Source organism: Erythrolamprus reginae, chromosome Z (assembly GCF_031021105.1).
Source record: "Erythrolamprus reginae isolate rEryReg1 chromosome Z, rEryReg1.hap1, whole genome shotgun sequence".
In the NCBI taxonomy this organism is placed as follows: Eukaryota; Metazoa; Chordata; class Lepidosauria; order Squamata; family Dipsadidae; genus Erythrolamprus; species Erythrolamprus reginae.
In genome coordinates this window covers 5509471-5526251 of record NC_091963.1, presented here as the reverse complement: position 1 = coordinate 5526251, position 16781 = coordinate 5509471, and the positions used below count along the sequence as shown (strand labels likewise).

At 42.9% G+C, this 16781-nt stretch overlaps 1 protein-coding gene across 1 annotated transcript in view; it reads right to left on the bottom strand.

Annotated features, from left to right (window-relative positions):
* The window catches only part of LOC139175685 (mitogen-activated protein kinase kinase kinase 3-like), a 140170-nt gene that overhangs the window by 87381 nt on the left and 36008 nt on the right, over positions 1-16781 (bottom strand). The window contains exon 2 of the mRNA XM_070766883.1: positions 5827-5911. Within this exon, the coding sequence (XP_070622984.1) occupies positions 5827-5830 (4 nt within the window). The 5' untranslated portion in view covers positions 5831-5911. The remainder of the gene's footprint in view (positions 1-5826; positions 5912-16781) is intronic.

The window sequence follows — 16781 nt, the reverse complement described above, 5'->3', positions numbered from 1 at the left end:
AGGCCGGCTCTTCTCGGCTCGTATCCCGAATGGAAGCTCGTGAGTCGAACAAAAATTTCTCTACTCTCCCAGCTCGTATCTCGAGTAGCTCGTAAGTAGAGCTGCTCGTATGTCGGGGTTCCACTGTATTTATATTGTAATTGTTTGGTAAGTTTTCATTGTTTTAAGTGTTTATAAACCTTTCCCACACAGTATTTCTTTTAGATACAGTATTTAAATACAGTATTTACAATTTTAGATATACTTTTTTTGAAAAACCTGCCGATCGAGTTCGGCGGGCTGTTTAAATCTGCCGATCGACTTCCTCAGAAACCCGCGAACCAGCGAAGATCCGCGAATGATTTTTCTCATTAATATTTCTTGAAAACCCGCGATGAAGTGAAGCCGCAGTAGGTGAAGCGCGTTATAGCGAGGGACTACTGTAAAAAGGATTTCGAGACTCTAGAAAGAGTGCAGAGAAGAGCAACAAAGATGATTACAGGACTGGAGACTAAAACACATGGAGAACGGTTGCAGGAAGTGGGTTTAATGAAAAGAAGGACCAGGGGAGACATGATAGCAGTGTTCCCATATCTCAGAGGCTTCCTCAAAGAATTTAATATTTAATTTATATGCTGCCAACCCCAAAGAAAAGGACTGAAGCTATTTTACAAAGCACCTGAAAGTAGAACAAGAAGCAACTCTCACTTTTTTTCCACCTCAAGCACAAAGTTCAGAAGTGGTTTCCAAGCAAAAACAAAAGTAATTGTGTGTTGTTTTCTTTGATCAAAGCAGTCAATTTGGCCATCTCTTCTAACTCCAACAAGTTTTGCAACCATTTATCCATTGCGGGAATCAAAATGTCCTTCCATTTTTGTGTGTAATCTTGTTTGCCAACAACATAAATCCAAATTTCAAATTTTTCTCCCTGCTACTCTTTTTCCATTAAGCCCAGAATAAAAGTTTCTGGTTTTATCTTTATATTCACTTTGAGAATGTCTATGGAGATCCTCAGTCATCCTAGTCATGGCTGTCCCGAAGGTGCTTTTTCAAGATCCCAACTTCAAGAGTTGTACACCTAATCCTACCTAGCTTCTGCTCTGGCAATCTCACATTACTTACCAGAGTTTACAAAACTTTTGCCAGACCCATCCTCGAATACAGCTCATCTGTTTGGAACCCATATCGCATCTCAGACATTAACACCCTTGAAAATGTCCAAAGATACTTCACCAGAAAAGCCCCTCACTCCTCCACTCGAAATAGAATACCCTACGAGACTAGACTTCCAATCCTGGGCCTAGAAAGCCTAGAACTAAGACGCCTTAAACATGATCTAAGTATTGCCCACAAGATCATATGCTGCAACGTCCTGCCTGTCAGCGACTACTTCAGCTTCAACCACAACAACACAAGAGCACACAACAGATTTAAACTTAATACTAACCGCTCCAAACTTGACTGTAAAAAATATGACTTCAGTAGTCGAGTTGTCGAAGCGTGGAACTCATTACCGGACTCCATAGTGTCATCCCCAAACCTCCAACACTTTACCCTTAGATTATCTACGGTTGACCTATCCAGATTCCTAAGAGGTCAGTAAGGGGCGAGTACAAGTGCACTAGAGTGCCTTCCGTCCCCTGTCCTATTGCTCTCCTATATCTCCTATACCTTTCTTCTATTCCTATATCTCTTCTTCTATTCTTTCATTGATATGTTCTATTACTATATCTTCTTTTTTATTTTTTCTTAGATATATTTTACTATGAGTATCTCCTCTATAACCATCATCATGTATTTTACTATGTGTATATAGATATATACCCACTAAAACCCTCATTGTGTATTGGACAAAATAAAAAAATAAAAAAATAAAAAAAACGTGACTTTCTTTGTATCTTTTTTTGAAGACATTTCGCTTCTCATCCAAGAAGGTTCTTCAGCTCTCTAGTCCAGCTCTCTAGGACAGTGTTTCCCAACCTTGGCAACTTGGAGATATCTGGACTTCAACTCCCAGAATTTTAAGAGTTGAAGTCCAAATATCTTTAAGTTGCCAGGGTTGGGAAACACTGCTCTAGGACAGTGTTTTTCAACCAGTGTGCCGTGGCACACTAGTGTGCCGTGAGACATGGTCAGGTGTGCCGCGAAGCTCAGAGAGAGAAAGAGAGAGAGAGAGAAAGAGAGAGAGAGAGAAAGAGCAAGAGAGAGAGAAAGCAAGCAAGCAAGAGAGAGAGAAAGAAAACAAGAGAGAGAGAAAGAAAGAGAGAGAAAGAAAGAAAGAAAGAAAGAGAGAGAGCAAGAGAGAAAGAGAGAGAGAGAAAGAAAGAAAGAGAGAGAAAGAGAGGGAGGTAAGGAGGGAGAGAGAGAGAGAGAAAAAAGAGGAAGGGAGAGAAAGAGGGAGGGAGAGAAATAGAGCGAAAGGGAGGAAGAATTTTTTTTGTCCAAACTTTTTTTAGCGCCCCCCCCCCAATGTGCCCCATGGTTTTGTAAATGTAAAAAAATGTGCCGCAGCTCAAAAAAGGTTGAAAATCACTGCTCTAGGAGAACTAAAGATATTTCTTGGATAAGAAGCAAAACGTCTTCAATGAAAAATCAGGAAGTTCAGTTGCCTCTTGAAAAAGCACCTTCAGGTCACTTTGCGATTCTTCTGTATTTGAGATGTTAATCCACAAATGTCTGAATTTTGATCATGTGACCATGAAGATGCTGCCAGTGAGAAAAATGATAAATAAGTCACTGTTATTGGCGCCGTTGTGACTTTGAATGGTCACTAAACAGATTATATGTTGAGGTGACCTGTGAACCTAGTGTCAGCGTTCCAATTAACATCTGAGAAATAAATCAGAGTCCAAACCTTGGCCTTCTTCTAAGTTCCAATGTATTAACAGAGCAATGTTGGTTATGAACTATAGTCAACCCGATACGAACTTTTCCTACATTTCTCCACCCAGGTTTTATTTATTTTATTTATTTAATTGGATTTGTATGCCGCCCTTCTCCAAGGACTCGGGGCGGCTCACAGCATATATAAAAACAAAACAATAATGTAAATCCAATTAATACTACGATTTAAAAACAATTAAAAGAAAAACTTATCAACCAAACATCCCAAGCCTAGCGGCAAAGATGAGTTTTTAAGCTCTTTCGGAAGGCAAGGAGGGTGGGGGCAGTGCGAATCTCTGGGGAGAGTTGATTCCAGAGGGCCGGGGCTCCCACAGAGAAGGCTCTTCCCCTAGGTCCCGCCAGCCGATATTGTTTGTTCGACGGGACCCTAAGGAGGCCAAATCTGTGGGACCGCAGTAGGCGGACTCGGAGATAATTTGGTCCTGTGCCATGTAGGGCTTTATAGGTCATAACCAACACTTTGAATTGTGCCCGGAAACTGATCGGTAGCCAATGCAGTCCGCGGAGTGATGGTGAGATGTGAGCATTTCTTGGAAGGCCCAAGACTGCTCGCGCAGCTGCATTTTGGACAAGTTGAAGTTTCCGAACACTCTTCAAGGGTAGCCCCATGTAGAGAGCATTAAGGTTAAGGTTCATCCCTTATCCCCACACCCACAAGTTCATCACATGGACCACTCCAGTTCTCTCAACATCCATGATCTTCTCCTGTACTTCCGTCTGGTGCTGAACAAAGGATGACCTTGAATCTCTGGAAATAATTTGTTGTGGCTAGTATCTTTCCCCCCTCATGCAACCACCTCTCCCCAATTCCCACAGTACTATTTTACTTGTGGAAAGCCAAAGTCTCTAATTCCAAAATGATAGCTTCATTTCATTTTATTTTCATTCATTTTATTGGATTTGTATGCCGCCCCTCTCCGTAGACTCGGGGAGGCTAACAACAGTGGTAAAAACAACATGCGACAATCCAATACTAAAGAAGCTAAAAACCCTTATTTTAAAACCAATCATACATACAAATGTACCATACATAAATTGTGGAAGCCTAGGGGGAAAGAATATCTTAATTCCCCCATGCCTGACGACAGAGGTGGGTTTTAAGAAGCTTGCGAAAGGCAAGAAGGGTGGGGGCTATTCTAATCTCTGGGGGGAGTTGGTTCCAGAGGGCCGGGGCCGCCACAGAGAAGGCTCTTCCCCTGGGTCCCGCTTCGGCCTGACACCTAGATAACAAGCTAAATTATCAGTCAGCAATGGGAGACATCTGATAGGAGGACTAACACAATTCTAGGCTAGATGTGAAAAAGCATGGAATCAAAGACACACAACTTCATTATTATTAAGGTATGTGCAGAGCAATCCTTGAGTTATCAAGGACATGCACATAGAATTGGCATATTGCAGTACACATGAGTAATTATCTGGTCACACACACAGAGATATGTTAAAGTGCATATGGTGTTTACTTTAAGAAACAGAACAGTCCAAATAAACAGTCCAAGTCAAATCAGTCAATCTCTACAAGTACAATAATCTTCTTATCAGTTTGTCTTTGTCATATACAGTACATTCAACAAAGATATTACAGTTTACAAACACATCAGAGTAACAGAGATAACAACAGAGCATTAAAAAAAGAGATCGCTATCAAGTCAAAAAGTCAATCAGAATGAAACAACAGAGAAAATAAACCGTGATATCTAGCTCCCTCTTATGGTAACATGTGATACTACAGGCAATAAGAACATAGCATACATTTTAAAGCTATATTACATCAGTCCATACAGCCATACATTGTTGGTTGGTTTATATACAGTGTTCCCTCGATTTCCGCGGGGGATGCGTTCCGAGACCGCCCGCGAAAGTCAAATTTCCACGAAGTAGAGATGCAGAAGTAAATACACCATTTTTGGCTATGGACAGTATCACAAACCTTCCCTTAATACTTTAGACCCCTAAATTACCATTCCCCATTCCCTTAACAACCATTTACTCACCATTATTACTGGTACTCACCATTGAATAAGACACTTAGTGATCCTGATATTTATAAACATAATTATTTATTAACAATAATTTTTTTTGTTATTTATTTGCAAAAATTATTAGTTTGGTGATGACATATGACATCATTGAGTCGGGAAATCCGTGGTATAGGAAAAAAACCACAAAGTATTTTTTAATTAATATTTTTTGAAAAACCGTGGTATAGGCCAGTGTTTTTCAACCAGTGTGCCATGGCACACTAGTGTGCCGCGAGACATGGTCAGGTGTGCCGCGAAGCTCAGAGAGAAAGAAAGCAAGAGAGAAAGAAAGCAAGGGAGAGAGAGAAAGAAAGCAAGAGAGAGAGAAAACAAGAGAAAGAAAGAGAGAAAGAGAGAGAGAGCAAGAGAGAAAAGAAAGAAAGAGAGAGAGAGAAAGAGGGAGAGAAGGAGAGAGAGAGAAAGGCATAGAGGGAGGGAGGGAGGGAGGGAGAGAGAAAGAGAGCAAAAAAGAGAGGAAGGAAGGAAGAGAAAGAAAGAGGGATGGAGAGAGAGAGAGAGAAAGAGGAAGGAAGGGAGAGAAAGAGGGAGGCAGAAAGAAATAGAGTGAAGGGGAGGAAGAGAGAGAGAGAGAATTTTTTTGTCCAAACTTTTTTAGCGCCCTGCCCCCCCCCCCAATGTGCCCCAGGGTTTCGTCAATGTAAAAAAATGTGCCGCGGCTCAAAAAAGGTTGAAAATCACTGGTATAGGCTATTCGCGAAGTTCGAACCTGCGAAAATCGAGGGAACACTGTATTACCAACCCAACCGTTTGGACAGAATATTAACAATTATTGCTCTTTGTTAATTGCTTTTTTTTTGTAGATACAGTACTTACACTTCATCAATTCCATAAGAATTGGAAGATGACCTTTGATCTAGGATCAACCCCCCCAAAAGGGGAAAAAAACAAAGAAAAGTCTCACCCATGGTTGTATCGTCATTAGGTCTGTGTCCTTCTCTTGACTTAGTCCACTTGCCTTCTTAAGGCCTTCGGTAATAATTGCAATCCTGCCAAAAAAAAGAAAAAAAAGTTAATTGCAGGACATATCTTGACTAGGTGGCACCAGTTAGCTGACTCTGGGTTATTTCTGAAGCTAAGCAGGGTCAGTCTGGGTCAGATCTTGGATGGGAAGTCATTTTTGGAATCCGGGAATTAAGAGTGAGATATTGAAAAACATCCTGGAACAAACCATTGGGGATCAATTTATAATGTATTTAAAAAGTAATACAGATGAATCAGGAGCTCAACTGGACTTGAAGGCAACTCCTACTTTGAGATTTTAATCAAAATTCCGATTTAGTGTGTGCCAAACCTGAAGGCCAGATGGATGATTTTGGGCCAACCACCAGGAGACGGTGAGTTCTAGTCCCTCCTTAGGCATGAAAGCCAGTTGGGGGATTTGGGGCCAATCACCAAGGGATAGTGAGTTCTAGTCCCGCCTTAGGCATGAAAGCCAGTTGGGGGATTTGGGGCCAATCACCAAGTGATAGTGAGTTCTAGTCCCGCCTTAGGCATGAAAGCCAGTTGGGGGATTTGGGGCCAATCACCAAGTGACAGTGAGTTCTAGTCGCAACTTTGGACCAGGCATTCTTTCTCTATTTTGTTTTTATAAAAATAGTTTTTATTGAATATAAATATTTTTTAAAAACCACTTAAAACATTACAATACAAACTTGAAAAAGTACACACACACACCCATAAAATACATATAAACTTTTATATCACTTGTTCGGTGATTTGCTTCAATGTCACGTTTCTAATTATATATTATATGATACAGGAAGCGAGCCTGTAGCCTAGAGGCTAAGGCCCCTGCCTTACAAGGCAGAGCCTCAGGTTCAAATCCCAGTAAGGGTGTGGCTACCTGATAAGGGCGAATAAGCCTGAAATAGATCTATAGTAGTCTCCCTTCCTTTTCATTATCAGGAAAAATATCATATATATTTTGACCAAAAAAATCACACACACACAAAAATTTCTATCTGCTTAGTTATTCATTGATATTCATCTTTTATAATAAATATTGTATCTATTCTTTAAATATCATTACTTAACCCTTCCTTCCTTCTTTAATTAAGAAGTTTGTATTCATTCACCCTTGTAATTATAGCTATATACATTTATACAGTACATCCTCCTTTCACTCTGTTTTCCTTCTTTCCATCCACTTGTAGAACATATTCCACACCTCGAAGTACTCTTTCTTTTTGGTTTAATTCAAATGTTAATTTATCTAACTCTGCACACTCTAATATTTTCTTGGTAATGGCCTTATCATTTGGTACTTCCCCGGTTCCAATACTGCGCTATTAATATTCTTGCTGCAGTTATTATATGCAATATAACGTATGTACATAATCTATGTTTCCTTTCATTCCAGCCATTCTTTCACACCTGTCTTAGAGGACTGTTATAAAAAAAATAGGATGAGGAAGAAGTATTAGAGATATTTATAAAAAGAAAATAACAGTGGGATTTAATTTTTTTTAACAAACCCTCTTCCCAGCAAATGCCTGTCTAATCAGCTATCAAATTCTTGGTTCAACGCCCATCCAATCCCAATGATTGGAGGGGAGAATCATCAACAAAAAAACAGTCACATGGAAATGAATATTTTGGTATTTTAGAAAAAAGATCCCACCAGGCTTACTTTCAGCAAATTTCCAACCCTGACAGACAAAGCGTGGGATGTTGTGTGTGTTTGTGTCTGTTCTGCATGAATGAGTGTGTTGAGGAATGAATGTTCCTTTTTAATGCAATACAGAGCTGTTCAAAAATATTATTTTTTCTGAGAAATATGGGATTTCTGGACTACTCCCGGGGGGGGGGGAACACCCCCCAATTGTGATTATCTTATATCCTGGAAAATCAAACTGTCACAAGAACAGAGATGGAAAACAGAAGTTTCAATCATGCTGTCATTCTAACAATACCGGTTTGTGATCAGAATCGACTCCAAAATTGTTGTTGCTAAGTGAAATATTTGTTAAGCGAGTTTTGCCCTATTTTATGACCTTTCTTGCCACATTAAGTGAATAACTGCAGTTGTTAAATTAGTAACACAGTTATTAAATGTACATGGCTTCCCCATTGTTGTTGTTGTTGTTGTTGTTGTTATTATTATTATTATTATTATTATTATTATTATTATGTCAGTGCAACACAGCAAATGAGATCACTATGCTGGATTTCATATTTCATCACCAGTCGGGCGCTTCCCAAGCACCTAGGACTGCGTGATGTAGCGGCGAATTATGTTTGCCGATCCCAGTAAAGCGGCCTTTTGCAATTGACAGGTGGAGATTTTGTCAATTCCGATGGTTTTCAAATGTCCGCTGAGATCCTTTGGCCCTGCGCCCAGTGTGCCAAGTACCACTGGGACCACTTTCACGGGCTTATGCCAGAGTCGTTGCAGCTCGATTTTTAGATCTTTGTACTTCACTAATTTCTCTAGCTGCTTCTCCTCAATTCTGCTGTCTCCTGGGATTGCGATGTCGATGATCCATACTTTCTTTTTCTCCACAATCAAGATGTCTGGTGTGTTATGCTTCAGAATTCGGTCAGTCTGAAGTCGGAAGTCCCATAGTAGTTTTGCTTGCTCATTTTCGACCACTTTTTCGGGCTTATGATCCCATCAGTTCTTTGCCACTTGTAAATGGTAGTTCCAGCACAAGTTCCTGGTTTTTTTAAATTATTATTATTACTATTACTATTATTATTACTATTACTATTATTATTATTATTTGTATGCCGCCCCTCTCCGAGGACTCGGAGCAGCTCACAACTTTGCTTGTCAAAGTGCATCACATGCAATTGGCTGCTTGCAGTAGTACTGCTCCGACTGCCACATCGCTGGCTTCGGCTTGAACCACAAAAGGAGCATCTATGTTGGGATTCTTAAAGACAAGATCAGTTGCAAATAGTCACTTGAGCTTCTTGAAAACTACCTGGCACTCCATGGTCCACTCCAGAAGCAGATTAGACTTAGACTTGCCCCTCCCCTCTTGTTTTAAGGAGGTTTGTCATTGGCAGTGCAATCTGGGTAAAGAGGATGAATTGCCAGTAAAAGTTGGCAAAGCCTAGGAAACCTAGTAATTGTTTATGGGTGTGTGGGGCCACCCACTTCACAATTTCCCACACCTTCTGGGATCTAATTCAATGCCCTCAGGCAATATTCAATAATCCAAGTACTGTAGTCAATTTTATTCTGGTGAAAATCACATTTTGACAATTTAGCATACAGCTCAACTGCCATGAGCTTTTTCAAGGCTAATCACACCACTCTCATGTATCTGTCTATAGTCTCTGAATAAATGAGCATGTCATCAAGATAAACCCAGACCCCCTTGTAAAGGTGTTCATGGAGTACTTCGTTAATCAATTGCATGAATACCTCTGGCACCCCCTGTAGACCAAATGGGAGCCCCCAAAACTGGAAACAACCTACAAGCATTTTTCCACTCATCTCCTTTTTTAATTCAGACTCAATAGTAGGCCTCTCTTAAGTCCAGTTTAGTGAAAATCTTTCCCTTGGCTAGATTTATTATTTATTTATTTATTTATTTAGATTTGTATGCCACCCCTCCCCGCAGACTCGGGGCGGCTCACAGCAGGATACAAAAATTCATGACAAATCTAAATATAATTTAAAATATTTTAAAAAACCCATTTACTAAGCAAACATACACACAAACATACCATGCATAAATTGTACATGCCCGGGGGAGGTGATTCAGTTCCCCCATGACTGACGACAAAGGTGGGTTTTAAGGAGTTTATGAAAGGCAGGGAGAGTAGGGGCAGTTCTAATCTCCGGGGGGAGTTGGTTCCAGAGAGTCGGGGCCGCCACAGAGAAGGCTCTTCCCCTGTGCCCCGCCAACCGACATTGTTTAGTTGACGGGACCCGGAGAAGGCCCACTCTGTGGGACCTAATCGGTCGCTGGGATTCGTGCGGCAGAAGGCGGTCTCGGAGATATTCTGGTCCAGTGCCATGAAGGGCTTTAAAGGTCATAACCAACACTTTGAATTGTGACTGGAAGTTGATCGGCAGCCAATGCAGACTGCGGAGTGTTGGTGAAACATGGGCATACCTAGGTAAGCCCATGACTGCTCTCGCAGCTGCATTCTGCACGATCTGAAGTTTCCGAACACTTTTCAAAGGTAGCCCCATGTAGAGAGCATTATAGTAGTCGAGCCTCGAGGTGATGAGGGCATGAGTGACTGTGAGCAATGAGTCCCAGTCCAGATAGGGCCGCAACTGGTGCACCAGGCGAACCTGGGCAAACACCCCCCTCGCCACAGCTGAAAGATGGTTCTCTAATGTGAGCTGTGGATCGAGGAGGACGCCCAAGTTGCGGACCCTCTCCGAGGGGGTCAATAACTCCCCCCCCAAGGTGATGGACGGACAGATGGGATTGTCCTTGGGAGGCAAAACCCACAGCCACTCCGTCTTATCCGGGTTGAGTTTGAATCTGTTGACGCCCATCCAGGCCCCAACAGCCTCCAGACACCGGCACATCACTTCCACTGCTTCGTTGACTGGACATGGGGTGGAGATGTAAAGCTGGGTATCATCAGCGTACTGATGATACCTCACCCCATGCCCTTGGATGATCTAGCATGTCCTTCATATGAGAGAGGGGGTAAATATTTTCAATGCAAATGGGGTTTAAGTTCTTATAGTCAACACATAAGTGAAGAGAGCCATCTTTCTTCTCTCAGAAGAGCACTGGGACAGCCACCTGTGGCCTAACAAGTTGGATGAAACCTCGTTTCAGATTTTGGTCAACGAAATTTTGCAGGTCCTCAAGCTTGCAAGGTGTCATAGAGTAAATGTTAGTTTTAGGCAGGATCTCTATGCTGCAGTATGTGGGCTGATTGGTGGGAGCATGTCTGATGCCCTCTCGCTATAGGCTCCCTTAGGGTGTCGATATTCCTTAGATATTTTCTCCTCTCCTGCCATGCATTCAGCCCCTATTGCTGCCTGCTCTTTGGTGGCCTCATGCCCATGGATCGGTTCTCTCTGCTGGCTATAGTGGATGATATCAGTCTCAATTCCTATTTTTTTCTACCTGGTCTGATTACATATCTAGTATACCCAGAATCCCAAAGGGCCAGCATCTTCCTCTGGGCACCAGATAGTGGTTCTCTCAGTTCTACTGGGATGGTTAGGGGCCCTGTGTGCTGATTTACCAGGGGGTCGTCATTGGATTCACTATTATTTATTATTATTTATTAGATTTGTATGCCGCCCCTCTCCGTAGACTCGGGGAGGCTGTCGATGTTTCCTGGGGTAATCGGAGCTACTAGCTCCTCCAGGCATAAAGTGGCAAATTCAATGACTTCCACACCTTTCAATGGCGTTTCATGATTTTTTTTTGCTGCTGGTTTGTCAACCTTTTTTCCTCCAGTAGGGGTCATCCTAGAGACAGGCTTGGCAAAATACCCAGCCGCTTGGTGCCCCTCTTTTCCACATCTGAAGCAGGCTGATGGTCACGACCCCCCACCTCATTATCCTAAGGGCCTCTTTCGGTGCAGAAGGGGAAGGGTTGCTACAGCTGTGAACTCCTCTGTACTGATCTCCGGCCTGGTCAATTTCCACCTGAGCAGCCATCACACAGCAATGTTGTAGGTCTCTGGGGGGGCCTTGAAAACAACAGCCTTGGTGTCCTCATTAAGCCCGTCCTTGTAGCATTCCATCAGGGCCTCGGCTGACCAGCCACTCATATGGACCACCAGCTGTCAAAACTCCTGGCTGTATTCAGCCATCGATCTCCTCCCTTGGGTCAAGGTTTTCATCCTGGTTCTAGCTTTACGTTCAGCCGGGGGATCTTCCAAACGCACTTGGAGGGCGGCCATAAATGCATTCTTCCTCATCACTGCAGAGTCCTCATTATGGAAGCCCACCATCAATTCAGCCGCGGTCCCTTCCAGGGCCATTGTGACGCACCTAACTTTAGTTGTTTTTGTGGGGAAATCCTCCCCTTATTCTTGCACATGGTTCCAAACTTGGGTCAGGAAAAACCCCAAAGCCTTGGGATCACCACCATATTTTATTCCTAGCAGATAAGTCTTTAGAATTGGACGCCTGTGGGGGCGTCAACCCCCTTTCTGGGTGGGGTTTTGGCTGCCTCCGCTGCTTGGGTTCCTGCTGATCCTGCTGGGTGTGGCTGGGCACCTAGGTGCACTTCAGGGGTGGCTGAGTTCCTTTCCTCTTCCCCAAATTCTTTGGCTTCCTGCCCTGCAGACGAAGCATAACTTTCACGGCCTCTCTGACTCCCCAGCTCTTCTTTCAGCAGGTGCAAAGCCTGGGTCAGCAGGAGGTCTTCTTTGTTCTCATCCTTCCAGGCTGCCTCACCTCTCCAGCGCCTGGCTGCGGTTACTCAGGAGGGAATTTCTTCCAGGGTGTCCAGACGCCACCCACCCAAAGACCATTTGGCTCTCACCGGCTTCACTTCAACTTTGGCTCGCACGCCCACTCCGACTTCTCCCAGCCCCAACAGGACTGGAGAAAGGTGGATCCAGCCGCTCCCCGGTCCTCCTGGTCGCTGCCTTGCCTAGACATACTTTGCATAGTCCCCTCGGTAGACGTTTTCTCCAGGGTTGACTAATAAAGCAGATCTTAATGTTTCCAAATGTAAAATAATGCACTTGGGGAAAAGGAATCCTCAATCTGAGTATTGCATTGGCAGTTCTGTGTTAGCAAAAACTTCAGAAGAGAAGGATTATGGGGCAGTGATTTCTGAGAGTCTCAAAATGGGTGAGTAGTGTGGTCGGGCAGTAGGAAAAGCAAGTAGGATGCTTGGCTGCATAGCTAGAGGTATAACAAGCAGGAAGAGGGAGATTGTGATCCCCTTATATAGAGTGCTGGTGAGACCACATTTGGAATACTGTGTTCAGTTCTGGAGACCTCACCTACGAAAAGATATTGACAAAATTGAACGGGTCCAAAGACGGGCTACAAGAATGGTGGAAGGTCTTAAGCATAAAACGTATCAGGAAAGATTTAATGAACTCAATCTGTATAGTCTGGAGGACAGAAGGAAAAGGGGGGACATGATCGAAACATTTAAATATGTCAAAGGGTTAAATAAGGTTCAGGAGGGAAGTGTTTTTAATAGGAAAGTGAACACAAGAACAAGGGGACAAAATCTGAAGTTAGTTGGGGGAAAGATCAAAGGCAACATGAGAAAATATTATTTTACTGAAAGAGTAGTAGATCCTTGGAACAAACTTCCAGAAGACGTGGTTGGTAAATCCACAGTAACTGAATTTAAACATGCCTAGAATAAACATAGATCCATTGTAAGATAAAATACAGGAAATAGTATAAGGGCAGACTAGATGGACCATGAGGTCTTTTTCTACCATCAGTCTTCTATGTTTCTATCTTGCTTAATGTCAGGTGTGCTTCCATTCAATATCCAGGAAAGAAAAACTCCCAACTCCTTATCTTACTAGATAAGAATGAACAGCCACAAAATAAAAGCAAGATCTGAGGCAAAAGGCGTGTTTCAAGTTTCAAGTTTAATTGGATTTGTATGCCGCCCCTCTCCGAGAACTCAAGGCGGCTCACAGCATATAAAAGAGACAGTAGTAAACAATACAATTAATACACATAAAAACAATCCTTAAAAATTCTGATTTTTTTTAAAAAAACCTGCCATTAACAATTCATTCAACAAATCATACTAAGAAACATTCATTGGTCAGGGAGGAGATCTAATAACCCCAGGCCTGGCGACAAAGATGAGTTTTTAAACTCTTTCGGAAGGCAAGGAGGCTGGGGGCAGTGTGAATCTCCAGGAGGAGTTGATTCCAGAGTGCTTGGGGCTCCCACAGAGAAGGCTCTTCCCCCTCGATCCAGCCAGCTGACATTGTTTGGTCGACAGGACCCTAAGGAGACCAACTCTGTGGGACTTCACCACTCCTTGAGATTTGTGCGGCAGAAGGCGGTTTTGGAGATAGTCTGGTCCTATGCCATATAGGGCTTTATAGGTCATAACCAACACTTTGAATTGTGTCCGGAAACAGATCGGCAGCCAATGCAGTCCGCAGAGTCATGATGAGATATGGGCATGTCTTGGAAGGCCCAAAGCTTGGACGATCTGAAGTTTCCGAATACTCTTCAAAGGTAGCTCCATGTAGAGAGCATTGCAGTAATCGAACCTCAGGTAAATTGCATATAGAAATTATTAATTTATTTGTTTATGTATTTATGTATTTATTTGATTTGTATGCCGCCCTTCTCCATAGACTCGGGGCGGCTCACAACAACATTAAAACAATGTATAACAAATCTAATAATTTAAAAGTCACTAAAAACCCCTTATTAAAAAGCAAAAACATACACACAAACATACCATGCATAAACTATATAGGCCCAGGGGAGATGTCTCAATTCCCCCATGCCTGACGGCAGAGGTGGGTTTTAAGGAGTTTACGAAAGGCAAGGAGGGTGGGAGCAATTCTAATCTCGGGGGGGAGCTGGTTCCATAGGGTCAGGGCCGCCAGAGAAGGCTCTTCCCCCTGGGTCCTGCCAAGTGACATTATTTAGTCGACGGGACCCGGAGAAGCCCAACTCTGTGGAACCTAACCAGTTGCTGGGATTCGTGCGGCAGAAGACGATCCTGGAGATATTCTGGTCGGATGCCATGAAGGGCTTTATAGGTCATAACCAACACTTTGAATTGTGACCAGAAACTGATCGGCAATCAATGCAGACTGCGAAGTGTTGGTGTAACATGGGCATACCTAGGGAAGCCCATGACTGCTCTCGCAGCTGCATTCTGCACGATCTGAAGTTTCCGAACACTTTTCAAAGGTAGCCCCATGTAGAGAGCATTACAGTAGTCGAGCCTCGAGGTGATGAGGGCATGAGTGACTGTGAGCAGTGACTCCCGGTCTAGATAAGGCCGCAACTGGTGCACCAGGCGAACCTGGGCAAACGCCCCCCTCGCCCTAGCTGAAAGATGTGATAAAGATAATCCCCAAATCCCTCCCCACAAACTGGAAAGGTTGAGGACCGCTGATGTAGAAGATGACTAGGGTGAACCTGAAGGAGGAGTCAAACAGGTCATAAGTTACGAGTCCCTATGCACCCGCAAAAAATCAAACTCCAACCCATTTTGAATCACATTCTCATCCGTTAGTTGATCAGATTCTTGTACAGGGCTTAATATTCATTTGAACTGCCTCAGTTTTCTGATTTCTCTCGATCTTCTGATTTCTCACATTACATTTTTTAAATTAACTAATTCATTTATTAATTAATTTTCACTGCCCACTCTACCTAGGGGGTTATCCTCGACTTACAACCTTATGAGCCCAAAATTTATATTGCTAAGCAAGGTAGTTGTTAAAGTGAGTTTTGTTCCATTTTATGACCTTTCTTGCCACAGTTAAATAGATCACTGCAGTATGTATGTATGTATGTATGTATGTATGTATGTATGTATGTATGTATGTATTCTGTCTTTATTTATTTATTTATTTGTTTGTTTGTTTGTTTGTTTGTTTATTTATTGGATTTGTATGCCGTCCCTCTCCGAAGACTCGGGGCGGCTAACAGCAACAATAAGACAGCATATAATAATAATCCAATACTAACAACAATTAAAACCCCATTATAATAAAAACCAAACAGACTTACAGACATACCTTGCATAAAATTGTAACGGCCTAGGGGGAAAGAGTATCTCAGTTCCCCCATGCCTGGCGGCAGAGGTGGGTTTTAAGCAGCTTACGAAAGGCAAGGAGGGTGGGGGCAATTCTAATCTCTGGGGGGAGTTGGTTCCAGAGGGCCGAGGCCACCACAGAGAAGTCTCTTCCCCTGGGTCCCGCCAAGCGGCATTGTTTAGTTGTTAAGTTAGTAGCATGGTTGTAAAGCGAATCTGTCTTCCCCATTGACTTTACTTGTCAGTATGTCGAAGAAAGGGGATCATGTGACCCTGGGATACTTTCAACTATCACAGGGAATTCTGGGAGTTGAAGTCCACCCACCTTAAAATAGCTAAGTTGGCTGGAGAATTCTGGGAGTTGATGTCCACACATTTTAAAATTGCCAGGGATGAGAAACACTGGTCTATGCATAAGAGATTTAGTACTATTGGGCTTCTTTTTACAAACCTTCCCCCTTTTTCTCAGCTTCATACCCTGCCCCCCGTCCCCCGTCCCCAGAACAACACAGGAAATTTTGAAAAGCCACGACTGAGTCAGCTTCGAGGAGAAATCCCTGCTGAGAAAACTCAGCGTAGGCGAAAAGTCACAAGAACCAGACGAGATGTCTGCCCCGAGCTACACTTGGCCGACCAAGATTTTTTTAAATAAAATATAAACCTGATGAATCATTTGTTTGGTAGCTCAGCACAGGGCTACTTTGCCTGTATTTCTTTAATGCTTTACCTCTCGTATGTTATTATAATAACCAGTGGTGAAATCTAATTACTTTCCCCCTACTAGTTCAGAAGGTCGTGATTTGTGTGTGTGTACTCACACCATCATGCATGCTTTTTCACCTTTACGCACGCACAAAAGCTTTGCAGGTGCATAGGTTAAAAAAAGAAAATGGCGGCATCTGAACGCAGCCTCGCGCTGTCACTGCTACCGGTTCTCCGAACCAAAGGCAGCTGTCGCTACCAATATACCCGAACCAGATAAATGGTCAAAGCAATGGAAACTGCAGTTTAATGTTTCCAAATGTCAAATAATGCACTTGGGGGAAAAGGAATCCTCAATCTGAGTAATGTATTGGCAGTTCTGTGTTAGCAAAAACTTCAGAAGAGAAGGATTTAGGGGCAGTGATTTCTGAAAGTCTCAAAATGGGTGAACAGTGCGGGCAGGCGGTAGGGAAAGCAAGTAGGATGCTTGGCTGCATAG